The sequence below is a fragment of the Pagrus pagrus genome (genome assembly GCF_965226575.1).
Source record: "Pagrus pagrus genome assembly, chromosome: 8".
Classification (NCBI taxonomy): domain Eukaryota; kingdom Metazoa; phylum Chordata; class Actinopteri; order Spariformes; family Sparidae; genus Pagrus; species Pagrus pagrus.
In genome coordinates this window covers 2,496,040-2,511,932 of record NC_140192.1, presented here as the reverse complement: position 1 = coordinate 2,511,932, position 15,893 = coordinate 2,496,040, and the positions used below count along the sequence as shown (strand labels likewise).

Below are 15,893 nucleotides of genomic sequence, written 5' to 3'. Positions count from 1 at the left end.
GCAAACATGGATGTAAACAATGCTGCATACAGAATACTAAAACCTGGCACGGCAAATGTGTTATTGGAGGAAGGAAGCACATTCTGCGTGTTTGTAAGAGCTCAAGGACACAACGTCCACATACTTGAGCTAGCAAATAAACAATCTATCCTCTCTGGACGCAGGAAAAGTGTTTCAGTTTGCAGATTTCGTACCAAAAGATTCAGCACAACAATCAGTAGACAAATTCAGCTTTATTAACAAGTACAGTAGTGTTGATTGATACAAGGCAGGAGCTAGGGGGAAGCTCAAAACAGTGCATAACTCAGATACAAAAAACCGTAATAGAGTAGTTTTTCACTGGATTTGTATTTTGGATAATCCCTTTAGTTGTTCCTTTGAAAAGATGGAATAAAAAGTTTAGTTAAAAATGGAGCAGACTCAAGCCCCCCTGATGAGAGCTAACATGTAAACCGAGTTGTTTTTTTTTTTTGTTTTGCTTTTTTAAACTTTACTTCATATACAGTACAAAACATGCATCCCATGTTATTCCACAACTATCAGTCTTACAATGTACATCGATTGCACACAACCAATAAAAATAATTAAAACAAAAATAATACACAAACTTTATACATCTGTCACTGACGCTACACGCAAGACGTACTTGGCTATTCCTATTTCTCCGACACTGAAAAAAACGCCATTTCAAGCTACCATTTAATTTTTTACACCACATAGTACTGTGCTCTGACTACTGGGCTATCTTCAAAAACAGCCTGAGGTAAGCTTTAGCACATGAGACATCGCTCAATTTTAAAGGCTAAAAAGATTCAATTAAATGTGACATAATGCCAGAAATCCTTCAACATCAACTTTCACAAAGAAGACAAAAGATTTTCTCTCTCTCTAAAAAAAAAAAGAAACAATAAAACAGCTAATGTTGCATGTTGTTCCTCCAATTTTTAAGTTGTAAACAAATTCATCAACAAAGTGCCAAAGTACTTCTGATCCCTTTAGCTGGCCGAATTTCTCTTGATCCAATGACTCACGGGTTCAACCACTAAGTAGTGCAACATAACTTCAACAAATGAAATGATCACAATGACAGAAACAGAAAAGGCAAAAACCAAAAAAAGGCAAGAAAGGGTTCAAAAGACCGCTCAGTGTTCCCTTTTCTGCTTTCGGCCGACGTCGACCTCGTCCAGCCCCGTGACCGATCTGGACTGCTGCATTTCCCGGAGCTGAGCGTGCGTGCGGGGCGGCTGCTTCTTCAGCTTCTCCAGGTGAACGTCAATGGGGTCGAGTTCGGGCTCGGCGACGGGGACGGGCAGGTAGCCGCCGTCCCTCGGCAGACACATACACCAGCCGGCGCCGGCCAGGTCCAGCTCGCCGTAATCAACCTCTGTCTTCTTCAGCTTGAAGTCCACCATGTCCGCCGACTCGCTCATGTCCACCAGCAGGTTCCAGAAGACACAGCTCAGGACGATGCCCAGCAGCTGCAGGGAGACGCGAGACCTCGTTAATACAAATATTTTAAAAAGGCTCGATTCCTGGAGTTCAGTCACATTCATTATTGATTTCTTTTTATTACTTGTTTCATTTTTTTTTTGGTTGCATTTTTCTGTTGAGTCAGGAAAATGTGTGTAAAATTATTGAAATTCTTGACATTTGTGAGTTTATTTTGTTTATTCATTAGACTTAAACAGCACATAGCTCCCAACACACACCTGCACGAATAATTGTTGTCTCCGCTCTCTTAATCAACTTGTCATGTTTAGCCACTGCTGAATGTCGCTTTCAGTGGTTAAAATCACAAACATAACTAATAATAAAGCTTGTGTACTCTGAATATTGTGATTTTCTGCTGATCTACTCTGTACACGACATCTACCGTACTGCATGTCTGTCCATCCTTAGAGGGGGACTCCTCTTCTGCTGCTCTACATCACAAAATCCAAATCAAGCTTTAAATGAAACTTGAAAATGTAATCCAAACAGCCACTGCTGCATCATGGGGCTTGTAGTGCACGCAGGCAAAAGTAGCTCCATGTCCATTCAAAGATCATTTAAATTCATGGTTTATTTTCCATAAAGCAGGCAAAGAACAAAGAAATCCTGCATGCCTCTCCTGCTCTGGTTTACATCACGGTACAATAAACAAGGAAATAATTAAACTAAACAAATCCCATCAAACTCTGATTAAACAAACACAAAACAATTTACCTAAAACTAACAACAAACAAATAGCTCCACCACGCCGTTAAAGGATTTTTTCGTATCTGAACTGAGAGTCTGAGGACAGGAGGTGTCAGACCGACACGATGTGCTCTCATTTTTAATGATGCTAGTGGAGGGTAGGTGGCCGAACCTCTGCAGGAGCCTGCTGCGCTCCATCACTGCCTGAATATCCTGACCTTCTATCACAGACAGTGGAGTGAAAACTGAGGCTGGAGCGAGGGAACAGCCTGTGCCAAGGTGCGTTTCAAGCTTTTACAAACTCCACAGTAACACAACATCACCATTAGCCATGCTGCTGTGTGTAGAAACTTATTTGGGGGTGTGAATCAACCATGCCTCACTAAATTATTTTCAATCTTTCCACCACAAGGATTTATTCCTGAAGTACGTAGTGAATAAAGGTCAAATGTTATCGTAACGATATTCATCACGTGTATCGATAATCATATATTGCTGTGTCGATATTTTGTCCCACACATATTTTTTTATAGGATCAGCATACTGAAATCAAACCTGGAGTATGCAGGCCAGTACACAAGCTTATTACAATAAAAACTCAAAGGAAGAGGCCGAATGAAGAGTTTCCCAGGAAACAGTGGTGTCAGGGCACTATTAACTGCAGGAGTGGGTGTTTATTTTTAATTGGGTTAAATTTATTGCACCTTGTGCGAGCTACATTTAATTCTGAAGCAGTGACGCTGGAAAGAACCAGTTTTTTATTTATGCAGCCGTTTTAGAAAAGTAATTATTGTAATTACTCCCCTCTGTGGAGGCTGCGACAAGTCTGAATGTATGCACGGGAAGATTTGTGGACGCTGCGGTGCGGAGGATTCAGATTTACCAAAATGTACTGAAACTATTAAAAAACGGTTTCTGAAAGGTTTCTGAAAAGTTAAAGTTAAACCACAATCTGGAATTCTGGCAGCGATTAATCAGGTTTTTTTATGCTGCATAGAAACATAAATCATTTGGGAGGAAAATGAAAATGTGATTTAACTTTCAGAAACTTTCACAGGAAGTCTACAGTTCAACTATCAGCACTAGAAGTCGGAGAGGTGCATTTGGCTGGAAAGAGGGCTTTAAAGCCAGTTCGGTTTCAGTGAGTCGGTGCTGTGAGTTTTCAATTACCTGAGGCAGCCCGATGGCGCAGCAGAGTGCAATGGTTAGTCCAATGTTGTCACTCATCCAGAGGTTGACTGCATGGATGCAGCCGCGCACGTGGATCGTGTCATGCAGGGTTTCACGCTGATACACAGACCGGAGGAAGACAACAAGAGGAAAGTCTCAGTTTTAAACTCAAACTCAAAAGCCACAGCTTACAAAAAAATAAAAATAAAGACAAAAAGAGTCAATGAGCATCACAGAATCTGCCCGACAACTCTGAAAATGAGACGTTAGATCGTTTGGATTAATTCTCTTTCAGTGATTTCAGGTTCTGTGATCATCAGCTTTGCCCGATAGTCTTTGTTTTCCTTCACAGCCATGCAACACAATAAAAACATCACCATCATAGAGTATTTGAGTAACACAGTGCTGCATTATGGGTTGTACGTAGCCTTGATGTTGCTATGCTAGCGGGGGTTTTTCCAGTCGGTTTAAAGTGTTACTTCGTGTCCTGATGGCTGAAAATGAGCTAAAAGCATCGTCCGTCATCTTGACTGTAAAAAAAAAAAAAAACAGACCGGCAGCGAATCAGCTGTCAAGCTGCCAACAAATAATGGTGTCACAGAATGTCATGAAGAGGAGTTCAGACGGTCTGAAAAGCCAGAGAAAATCATTATGACTATTCACAGAAAGCCTGATGGGAGAGCGAGTGTGAATATGTGACAGATAGATAAACTGCACGAATATTGGATTAACGTTCTGCTTCAATTAAAAAAGTATTTCTTGTTTTAAACAAGAGAAAAGCCTTCAGAGACCAGGACTCTCTTCTCTTTGGACTGATAATGTCTGGGTTTAAAAAATGTTCTCGAGGTGCATTGTGTCTTTAAAAAGTGAAGGAAAAGAGTGAATCGTCTTACAGTCGGGCCAATGACGTCAGTGACTTCCTCTCATACATTGTAACAAAGTTTGTTGGTGTTAAAAAGTAAGTTTCAGCCCGTTTAAAATACAGTTACTTTGTGTTTTTATAGGATTCTGCACAGCATTAAGTGTTTTAATTTGTCAGACATTTCATTGACTGGATTAGCAAGAAACACACCATCTGGTAATTTGATCTACGAAGAGTTTATGAATTAGAATTTGAGAAATTAAATCATGTGTGATGCATCCAGGCTGTGTGAGGAGTCAAAGACAAAATGTGTCTACTTGTTCGTCTTACCTCTTTTTCCAGAGTCTTGTAACCACAGAGAGTGTTGACGACCTCTCCAACCTGTGGAAAGAGTCGAGATTCAGAGAGTCAGAGAGTCAGAGATGAGATTTTAACTGAGCTGAGCCGAGCTGACCACAGACGGCACCGTGGGGACATGTGTGACAGTGACGCTCCTGACGGGGGGGTGTGTTCCTGTCCGCTGACAGCCGGAGCGCGACCTTAAGGCGCTTACAAAATGGCTCCCGCCCTGACAGGTGGACAGTGATAACAGCAGACACCCAGCAAATGCTCAGCTTTTCTAATCAACTCCTCCATCTCTGGTGTGTGTGAGTATTGGAGGCTTCTGCCATTAATTTCTCCAGCACAGCTCCACTGCTTCCACGAACAGTATCAGTGCTTTGAGCTTCGGGGCGCCATGAGGGAACAACATTTCATTTGAAGAGAGAAACCTTTCAGAGGCCACGCACTTTTAAATCACAGCATATCGCCTGCTAGCAGGACGAGACACTTCCCTCACACAATCAATTACGTCTCTGCTGCGGAGACAATGGGTGTCTTTTCATTCCATAATTAAGCAGCAGACATCACAAAGTCTGTGGATGGCTTTTGGATCAGACCCATCTATCATCAGGGACCAGAATCATCAAACAAGATGGCCGTCTACAGGCAGCAGGCCCATTTATGGATCACATGGTGTCAATACACGCCAAGTAACTTTATGTACTGAACTCTGAAAAGTGCCTCATCTTAGAGCAGGAATTGAAAGACTGTAGGAACAGAGAGGACAATTTAATCTATTTACAGAATTTAACATTTTAAAACGTTTTTAGTTCGACTTCAGTTTGTGTTGATGTGTGTGTTTCATGAGGATTTATGTTTTTATGACATTTCCTTTAGTCGTTTGGGTTTCACAGCTCCCCTGTTTGGTAACTCTGGTGTGTTTTCCTGTTTGGTAACTCTGTTAGACTTGATGTGTAACAGACGAGAGGAAAACAAACTCTGGTGTTGTGCAGAATTTAAATCTCCTGTATTGTCCGAATAATGACAGCGAATGTCTCGAGTTTGTAGTCAAGAATAAAAGCCTTGCGACAGAACGAATAGCCAGGACTCACCTTGCGACGGACACAACAGGTATATGGAACCCCGCAGGCTAGTGGACCTGTACCATTGCAAAAATGGTACTGGTTGACACCCCAGTCCTTGTACTCGTCCCCGCCGCAGCATGAAAACTGGAAAAGAAAAGACGATGCAGTTAGGAAACAAAGCAGGGTCATCTCAAAATGTGAAACAACAACAGGCTCAAGTTCAAACTAAGTTACAGCTTCTGCTGTGTGGTCCACACCTCTGTTGAGCCTCAGCTCACGCACCATGCCCCCCCCCAGTCAATGTGGAGATGTCATGTCATGACATGTGAGCATGTGAAGACTGCAGAGTTTCTGACAATCAAAGGCTAACATCTTAATGTACCTCACAGAGGAAATTCAATAAAGTGTCCACTGTGTTGAGACCTTTCCAACACCACAAAGGACGCCTCTACCTCTGTGATCGCCTGACTCAGCCTGCACGCTGTGGGGAAAAAAACAAAAGAACGGACAGCTACAAGATTTATTGCCCTCCACATTGATAGAGGTGATGGAAACACAGTGGGCGTCCCCTCGAAGAAAAGGCTTCCAGCTGTGAGAATTGTAGCGGAGAGGCTGGACTACGCTCCGAGCTCATGGTCAAAGGTTACTGTAAACACCCATTACAGCAAATTTGTTTTGAAATTCAAGTTCAAAGACACTGAACCCATTCAGTGTTCGCCTCAGTGGAGCTGAGCTGATGTCAGTTCTGCCGTTTCTACTCAGATAAAATATGTATCTCAAAGAATGAGCACATGAGACACTTCCTAAATACCCACCTGCAGCATTTATCTATTATTAATTTCTTCTCTTGATAGATTTAGTAGCTGCAGGCTACAACAAACAACTTTTTGAGACCGACTGAGATCTACCTCAACCAGAGAGAGCGTAACATGGAGGGCAACGTGTTAATCATTAAAAGCAGACTGACTATCCCAACAATGACACTGAGGATACAGAAATAAAAGTGAGATCAACAATCATGTCAGCTGTGAGATGAAACGACCAGCTTGGTGTTAATCTGGCTGGATTAAAATGCAGGATAACAAACCAACTGACTGAGAGAAAAAGACGAATCTACAGTAAAGCTCTGAACCTGCGTATCACAACAATATCTATGTCTATCATTTACTAGATAAATCATCATGATACCTTTTGTTGCACATAGTCCAAGATATTTTTGAAGTCCAAGTCGTCGTAGTAGTGTTTGATTCCTTCTCGTATACTGCTCTGAAACAAGGCAGACGTCTGGAGAGAATGGCGAGAGGTAGAAGCACAGATGAGAGGTGGTCAGTGTTGCCCGACTGTGGCTGGAGGCTGTCATAAAGTAGAAGTAGTATGTATGAATGTAAAGGACAGGGTGTGACCCCGAATATGACACATGTACCTTCTTTTCAAAGATGAGAGCCATGGTGAGGGCGATCGCCTGGAGAAGCAGCAGCACGCAGAGAACGCAGAGGAACTGCAGACGGAGAGAGATGACGGATTAATACATCACTGTGTGAACGTTAAGTGGTGCAACAACAACAACACATCAGGAAAACTACTTTGCAAAGTATACCTGACCAGTACTCGACTTTTGGAGCCGATGCTGATACTGATACAACATATACGCCCATACCAATACATCTGTGGTAGACCAAATGACCGATCAGGCATATGCAAGTGAAGTGATGAGTTATTCCCCATTACTCCCCGAGGATAAAACATCCTAAGTGATCACTGACTTCAGTGTTGATCTGCTGCTGCTGAACACACATTTCTCAGTGTTGACGTGTATAATCTGTATACCAGTGTGAACATTGCCTGCTGGTACTGAATGTGGGCAGTGCTGTGTAGTCAGATTACTGGGTTGTAGTTTGTTTGAGGGGTCAACAACAACACACACACACACACACACACACACACACACACACGTTTGCCATTGGTTGCGCTGGTCAAGGCTCACCACTCAAAACAAAGATGCAAATCAGTTTTGCCACTGGAGGCAAATTTGCCCCTTCGCCTGCATAGATGTGAAATATCCTGCATGTCTGACCGAGCCATTATTCCCCATCACTACCCTGATTTTGTAACTCAGTTTACAACTCACATTGTTCAAAACTGGGGAAACTATAACGTGCAAAACAAACGACATGCGCCGACAGCCTCTCTCCTCCTCCTCCTTCAGTCTTACCATGTGCAGCAGGGTCTTGTTGTCCCGGAGGGATCCCACCATGCCCACCACCGACACTGTAAACATCACCAGGCCCAGGAGGATGAGCACCACAGCAGGAGCCAGGAAGAGGCCCTCCAGGGTACGATTCTTCTGCCTTTCCACTTCGGCATACACCCCCACACACAGCACACAGAGACCCATCAGCTGGAGGTGGAGACAGACAGAGAGACAGAGGGTTCATGAGATACAAACCTCGAAAAGTCTCTGAATGAAGAACGAAAAATGTGTTGTTGAGCTCTTCTTCCCTTCCTCCTGCTGCTTCTTCTATGAATGATAAGAATGATCCTGTCAGTTCGTCTCCCTCTTGATTGAAAATGAAACTTCAACCTCACAGACACATCCGGTTTAATAAATAACAAATGGAAATGGAGCAGCTGGTTTCAGGAGGAAATGAACAGACTTTAAGGGTTTGAATGTAGCTGATAAGCTTTTCTAATCTACGATAAGATTAGCAGCCAAACATCAAGTTTTAAAGGCTGATACAGAAAGTTTTATTTTGAACTGAAAAGCCAATACAGTCAATAACATTAAAAAAAGGTTCTGGTTTTCCTCAGAATTGTATTTTTATCAGTGTGGAAAAAGCCTCAAAAAGAAAAGACAAGACATCAAAATGCTTCATTAAAATCCAGACTAATGAGAATCTTTTAAGTGGATTTGTTGCGTCTTAAAGCAGCATAAGACTTCGGTCCATATGAACTGCAACCACGTCCACTTAGTGGAATTACAGAATGGATAAAGAGGACGGGACAGACTCTCCCTCATGGTGGGACGGAGACAGTGGAAGTCTAAAGACGCCTGACTGGATGTAATCAGAACGAAAGAAGCCACCGACAAATGGTGGCAGCAGAGCATAGGATTTTAATATCATTTATTTATGATATCAGTTTTTCTGAAAAAGTGGGAGGAATGTATAATAAAAAGCAGTGATGAGTTGAAGACTGTTGTCACTTCTTGACTTTACGCCTGCTGTGTTTGGTTCAACAGCATCAGCATTCAGACGGGGAAGGCAAAGACATCAGGACATCGTATACACACTTTCAGTTTCTTTCGTCATTCTTCTATTAAATCAAACCAATGTAGAAGCATACACTGGCAGGGTACACATGGCAGGAAATGTTCTGTCCTAACTATCTATACCTCTGACCGTGCACTGATCTTACAGCTAATATCCTGCATTGTTCGAGCAACGATTCAGGAGTTATTCTTACCACAACGATTCCTGAAATAAGGGCTCTTTCAGGCATGAAAGATGTATTTATCAGACATACAGGTTTTACACGTGCTTTTGTTCCCAGTGTCACAAACCTCACATCACCCACAAGCTGCCCTGAGTGCTCACATTGTGTTGGGTGAAGGCTGCAAAATGTGAAAGGGTGAGCGGGGCACAGAAATAGAAAAATATGTGTTGTTGGCGTAATGTGACCATGATCAGATCCAAAGTGCCCGCAGTGCAAAGCATCAGGCATCTAACCCGCGGAGGAAGAAATACACAGATCCTCGGATTATTATTATATATTGCATCAGATTGTTAATATTAAGGCTGCTCCCTAAAAGTTGTTGTCTTGCATCATCAGTCTAGACGTACTGAGTCGAATCATTGCACTTCTGTGTTTTCGCTGCGTCATGTCCGCAGAGCGATGCAGAAACAACAGCATGACAGACTGTGAACTTTACAAATCGAGTGTCAAAGTGAGCACAAACCACAAAACTGTGATGGCAACAGAGAAGAGTAAAAAACACAAAGGGCAGCATGAAGCAGAGCAGCGTGACTCCAGTCTGTCTGGACGCTCCGTGCTCCGGCGACGACTGTCAGTGAAGTTGGCTGAACTACTTCTGAACCAGACGTCGGTACAACCTCCTCTACTCGCCGTCCACTGTGATCGACTCCTCGGCTGACAGACGCCTGGCAGGAGAGACGCACGCCGGACCGCTGGGATTTATTCTGAGCAGGACACACTTTACTTTCTCTGTCTGGGAAATCTGATGGCTTAAATACATGAGTCTGACAGGTACAACATGACACTCATGTAGACTGCTATTGACTGCAAGAGAGTTTATACAAAAAAATATCTATCGAGCTGGCATAAGACGATTTCATTCAATAGTGTATGAGGGACGGATGTTATAGAAATTAATTGAAAACTAACAGTGATCAATGACATACATTTACTTTTAAATAAAAATATAATTTCATGGGAATTAAATACAATTTAAGCTGTTAATGTAAAACCGTTACTCATCAATTTAATTTTATAATAAAGTTTCAATGCATGTGAATTAAATGCACTGTAACATTTAATATAAAACTTTTACTCAGTAATTAAATGCAATTAATTTTAGATGATAACATTACAACCATTACTTTATTCTGTGGACATTTCAGTTGGGAAGAGCTTTTATTTTAGTGCCTCGCAGTTCAATTCACTGACATTTTTAATTAAGAAGCATTTGGTTTTATCAGACTCTTTCTCAGGTTATGGGGAAGCACCACACTGGAGACTATTTCATCACTAACTCCACTTCTGGGAATATTTCACTCGAGAAGTCAACTGTGTAGATTTCAAATATGGGCAGTTATACTAAAATGGATGGCAGGAATTGAACTGGACCGCAGCCGCAACAATCTGCACAGAGCAGATCGAGCCAGACGGGAAGTCAGACAGCGAAACGGCATCGTGCATCCAGTCAGATTTCAAAATAAAACACCGACCTGCAGCACAACAAAGCTGGAAATATGACCAATAAATGCACTTAACAGACACATAACCAAAATATTTAACTATGTAACCTTGAATCATGTGGGCCGGAAATAATATTTAACCACATCATGAAACAGAAATATGTACAAGGTTATAGAGGTCTCACGCACTCACAGACTTGACGTGATGACAGCGAACGCGTCACGATACGTACGACTGAAGCAGATGATTAACGGGACAGTAAATGACTCTTTGTTTTGCTTTGTTGTGAAATATTGGATGATTAAACCTCTTTAGGTCTCGAACAGTTCATTAATAACAAAAAGAGGTTTTGATTTATTTACACTCATTGCTGTCAGCTGTAAGTTACACATCTGAATTATGACGTGGCGCTCAAACCAAACAGGGAATCACTACTTAAATCTTCAACAATGTTTTGTTTTTATAAGCTTATTATACTTCTCTAATGTAAAATCTTAAATCAGTGAAGTAACTTGTAATTATAGCTGAGAAATGCTGGGGAATAAGAAGGGCAATACCCATCTGAGGAAGCAGTTTAGAATGGAAATACTTAAGTATAATACCTCAAAACTGTACTTAACTACAGTACTTGAGTAGATGTACTTAGTTACTTTCCACCTCTGCATCTAGCTGCGCAGTGTTTTAGGCTCACAGTGAATTACTGTCATAAAGAACATTATATTAAAATGATTAGCAGGACTGAGTGCAGCCCTCTGTGCCCGCTGTAAACTGTTAAATAACTTTAGAGCACCTCGTCAAATTTGTCAAAGGCAGCGTGTCACCCCGTTTACATCTAACTAATGCAACTGCCAAAAAAAAGAAGACGTTATACACAGTGTTTGCTTCCCTGCTATTGATTTTCAATTGGAAAACGGAGGCAATCTACCTTAAGAGCAGGGTCCATCTACTTCCACTCCATTTACTGCTCACAACCCTCCATAAAGCATTGGCAGATACATTTGGCTTGGATCCCACATCCAATGTCAGCCTTTCTACCCACCCTGCTGCAGTAATGAAGATAAGAGTGAGTAACAGACTTTGTAGAAAGGGATCTGATATCACCACGAAGAGAGAAAAAAAAGAAAAAGACAATAGCTGCAATTGCTAGCATGATATCAGTCATCGCAGGATATTGGAAAGGACGGGATGCTTTGCAGACAAACGGTCTGTAAGCCGGATACCAATGAGTTCTGACAGCGCTGAACGGTGACACCGCACAAAAACACATCGACTCAGGGAAAATAAACCTAATCCCTGACCTGTATGTGTGCCAGCCTGCTTTACAGAAGCTAACAATGCTAAAAAACTATTGCTTTCACTTGAAGTATGAGTGACACTTTATAACCATCATTAATAGTGTAAATTAATAGTTAAATAAACTTAAATTAAGTTATTTCACTATTAATAATGAAATACTTATATAAAAGCCATAAACAATCATTGTCTATGAAGTCTATAAACGTCAGCTGCAACTTAACAATTGCTTAATGAATTGTTTATAAAGCATTTCATAAATTGTTAACAGCTAAATTACTTTTAACTTGAGCAACATTGACCATAAATGTATCATTTATTTATGATGGTGATTATAAAGGATTACCGCAGTATCATGGGACGATTAACCAGACCTATTCATGTTCACTGGATGAGGAAGAGTAATCCCCACTGGACACCTGCAGCGCTACTTCTGTCATGAGAATGCAACTTAAATCACATTAACCAAAGCTAATATTACAACTGCAGGGAGACAACTTTAATTAAGTTCATACATTCAGCTTTGGGCTAAAAAAAGCTTCTGTCTGTTGAGCTGAGCTGAGCCGAGCTGAGCCAAGCCGAGCTGGGACCACACTGTCCTCAATCACAGCAGTAAAAGAGAGAAATGGTAGCGGGGACAGACGGATCATATGAAAAGGGACTGGAGTGCTAATGGAATCAAACTACTGATGTTTTGGAGTCATATTCAATAATGTGCCTCAGGGTGTATAAATACAACAAACACAGATAGTCAGGCAGCATGTTGGAGGTGGTGGTGGTGGTGCAAATTGAACATTATACCGCAAATTTTCCTCGAGATGAAAGTGGTGTAAGGGTCAGATGGAGGAAGCGTGAAGCCAGACTAAAACACAAGGGATTGTAAACAGGTTGATATGACGTTTACATGATTATAGGCAAAACTACAGCAGAGTTTCTGATGTTTTTTATGTGTCTGGCATGCATAATATTCTTGTTTAGGCCTATATTCTTTACATAACATTATAATGTTATATAAAAAATAATAAAGGGCCACACTTGTGCAATGAATCTGCATTATTTGACATGCTAAATTACCCAGAATGCTCTCAACCTGCCAGGTGTGTCTTTAAACTGAGTTAAACTCGTCTGTTTACATTGGGTAAGATAACATTTCAGAGAGGTATAACTATATGAATTGTCTAAACATAACTGACATTACATATATTATCTATTTAAACCATAATATGTATATAATTTGGTTTTATGTCCAACACAAGCACCTCTCAAGGCTGCTCCTATTTTCTGTCGGCGACACTATTTACCCACATCACCGTCCCTTTAAATGGATCCAACGCCCTGCACCACCGAGCTGTTTGCTAGCCGGTGATCGCTCCGCATTGTTTCACTATCACATGTAATTATTAATACCTCGGTATATTGTTTTATTGCTACATGGCCCACAGTTTTTTGTATTAACAACATATCAAAATGTAGCAGGATGCGAGGTGTGTGAAATAGTAGCATCGATCTTGTAAGCTAACCATTCACCAGCTAGCTAGTACACAGGGAATTCCACACCGAATCCCATTGGAAATTATGGCAACTTAATATTGCATTGTTAAACAACATACACATGTAGTTATAATCCAATGTATACTTTATCTTCAACTAATTATATTCTTCTGATGAATTCGGCTAATGTCCTATCAACCACACGGTGATTTATTTTAATTAAATCTGACATATACCCCGTTACATGATGTGACGCTATTTAGATGGAAGCCCACGAGAGTTTGACACGTACCCGTGTTTAAAAATGAAACTGTAATCACAATAGGCACGGTAGCTGTCCGGGGTGTATGCCGAATTGTACTACAGATTGTATAGATTCGCAATATACCTGAAGTTATGTTCTATAAAGTGTGTATTTTTCTACGTATGTATGCAGATGCTACATGCAGGTATTTCTAATGAAGTTTGGAGTGAGCCTCACAGATGCTACTGGGTGTTTCGTGTCTGCTACAATTAGCTGCCACTGGTGCTGCTCGGGCGAGCTCACGATGGCAAACGGGATGCCCAGTTCAACAAATGGACCAGAAACTTACCGAGAAGAGCATTGAGTAGATATTTAGGGTAAATTTGATGAAGTAGTAGAAGTGGTTGGTTTTCCTCAGTTCAGAGTAGGGCGGCATGGCTGCAAAGCTAGCTAACAAGCTAGCTAGCTGTCCCTCGTTTGGTTCTGGCGGTATGAAAATAATATGAATGAAAAATAAGATATTGTTCCTGAAATTAAAAATGCTTTTAAGAGAGCTAACTGAATTTTAAATACGTAGCAGCCCTCATTTCTCACATTACTACAGAGGGTAGCCACCGAAACAAAACCACTTCCGTGCGGCCGGTCCACGCTTTGTTTTGACTACATTCTTAAAGGGACAGTACACAAGTCGTCATTACTTAATTGGATTAATCTGCTACATTTAATGTTGTGACATCATTTTGTGTTTAGTTTCAACTATTACACACGTGTTACAGTCATATTGTCAACGGTTATATTAATGAAATATTAATCATAACAGTAAAAACAAATGTAAACATTAAAAGGTGGTCTATATTCTGACATTTTGTAGCCAGAGAGGACAGAAATCTACCTATTAAAAAGTAAAAAGCTGTTTATTTTTTAACAATGAAACAGGGTGGAAGTAGAATGAACCCTAGAAATAAAAAAATAAAAAATATGTGTAAGAATACAGCCTGTTAATTACTTTTTCGCTACCCTATGTATTGACTGTTAAAAAAAAAAGGTAAAAAAATGATCTTCACCAGATAATTTACATGAGTGAAAACATACTAAATGGCAGAAAAACATGCAAGTAAATATAAATGTTGCTAGGAGTTACAGTGATGCACAACCTCTCGACTCAGGGCAGAGTTAATCCCCCCTTGCTTCAAGTTGCATCAGTTGTTGTCACCACTTGTTGGATATATCTGGTGTGCTAATGACCCTACACATGCATCACAAATAGGTTTACACGATTGCAAAGCTGGCCATGTGTTCGCTCAAGTGATTATCAGCAAGCGTTTACTCGTCTGTCGTTCCCATCTTTATAAGCTGATTTGTGATCTTATTTTTTTATTATCTTATTTTTGTGGATCATTTCACTTCCTCCTGATTTGTTCGGTCCTGGAGAGAGTGTCCATTCACGCAACGTCACCTGCTGAACACGAACGAGTCATCAGGTTACATTTAATCAATTCCTGGAGTCCTTCAACCGGCGTTACGCAAACATGCACATTTATTTTGTCTCCTTGAGGAAGATGCTGTTTGTTGACCTCTGACTTTACAATGGAGGGCTGGTATGAACAAGTGAATTTCCCATCAGGGATCAATACAGTTTTCTGTTATCATGCACTGCGTTCTGATGGAAGGAGAGTGTATCTGTGATCGACCCTGGGATTGCAACGAGTCCCGTGTGACCACGAACAGGAATAACTGGGGCAAATAAGGAAATGAATGATAATGCACTGCTATGAAAGAGCGACGTGGAAAAACCTAATCTTTCCCAAGGCTATTCAGAGTCATCAACGTATGCATTGATCGATGCGGAAAGGAATTCAATCCGTCACCCTTGCGCACGTTCTCAAGGTCGTTAGGTTGGCAACATCTCGTCAATGGCAACAACCGGAGTCTCACATATTTTACAAATAATTGACTGAGACTTTTCAGTGGGTGGTGGAGGAACATTCAGATCAAGATATTGGAAGTCAGTCAATGAAAGGTCAGAGATGATAGCCAGAATTTAGAAATGTGGCGATCTTTGGCGATGATGAAAAGACTGTAGACTTTCCAACATTCACTATCGATGTCCAGGTGACATCTTTACAGGTGTTCAAAATGAAAGTTTTGACCATCAATCAAATCAATTCACAATCACAATCACATCGCCTCAGTGGGCTTTACAAACTGCACAGTGAAACGACATCCTCTGTCCTTAGACCTTCGATTTGAGTGAGGAAAAAGTTGCCATATCGAGAAAAAAAATCCTTTTAACGGGGAAAAAAAAGATGGAGGA

The 15,893-nt window shown here is 41.1% G+C and overlaps 1 protein-coding gene across 1 annotated transcript; it reads right to left on the bottom strand.

Moving 5' to 3' along the window:
- Positions 1-214: 214 nt before the first annotated feature.
- LOC311261826 (tetraspanin-15) lies at positions 215-14,226 on the bottom strand. The gene is made up of 9 exons (XM_084360830.1): positions 14,174-14,226; positions 13,929-14,062; positions 7,829-8,014; positions 7,040-7,114; positions 6,805-6,900; positions 5,644-5,760; positions 4,541-4,591; positions 3,349-3,465; positions 215-1,478 (listed from the first exon to the last, which is right to left on the bottom strand). The coding sequence occupies exons 2-9, from the start codon at positions 14,013-14,015 to the stop codon at positions 1,143-1,145; spliced, it is 1,065 nt and encodes a 354-aa protein (XP_084216956.1). The 5' UTR covers positions 14,016-14,062; positions 14,174-14,226; the 3' UTR covers positions 215-1,142.
- Positions 14,227-15,893: the final 1,667 nt, after the last annotated feature.

Excerpts from the sequence above, each read along its gene's own strand:
- LOC311261826 (XM_084360830.1), bottom strand. The coding sequence starts at position 14,015 with ATGCCGCCCTACTCTGAACTGAGGAAAACCAACCACTTCTACTACTTC. Across the intron at positions 8,015-13,928 it reads TCTACTCAATGCTCTTCTCG|CTGATGGGTCTCTGTGTGCT; the intron begins GTAAGTTTCTGG and ends CTCCACCTCCAG. Across the intron at positions 3,466-4,540 it reads ACAAGACTCTGGAAAAAGAG|CGTGAAACCCTGCATGACAC; the intron begins GTAAGACGAACA and ends TCTGTGTATCAG.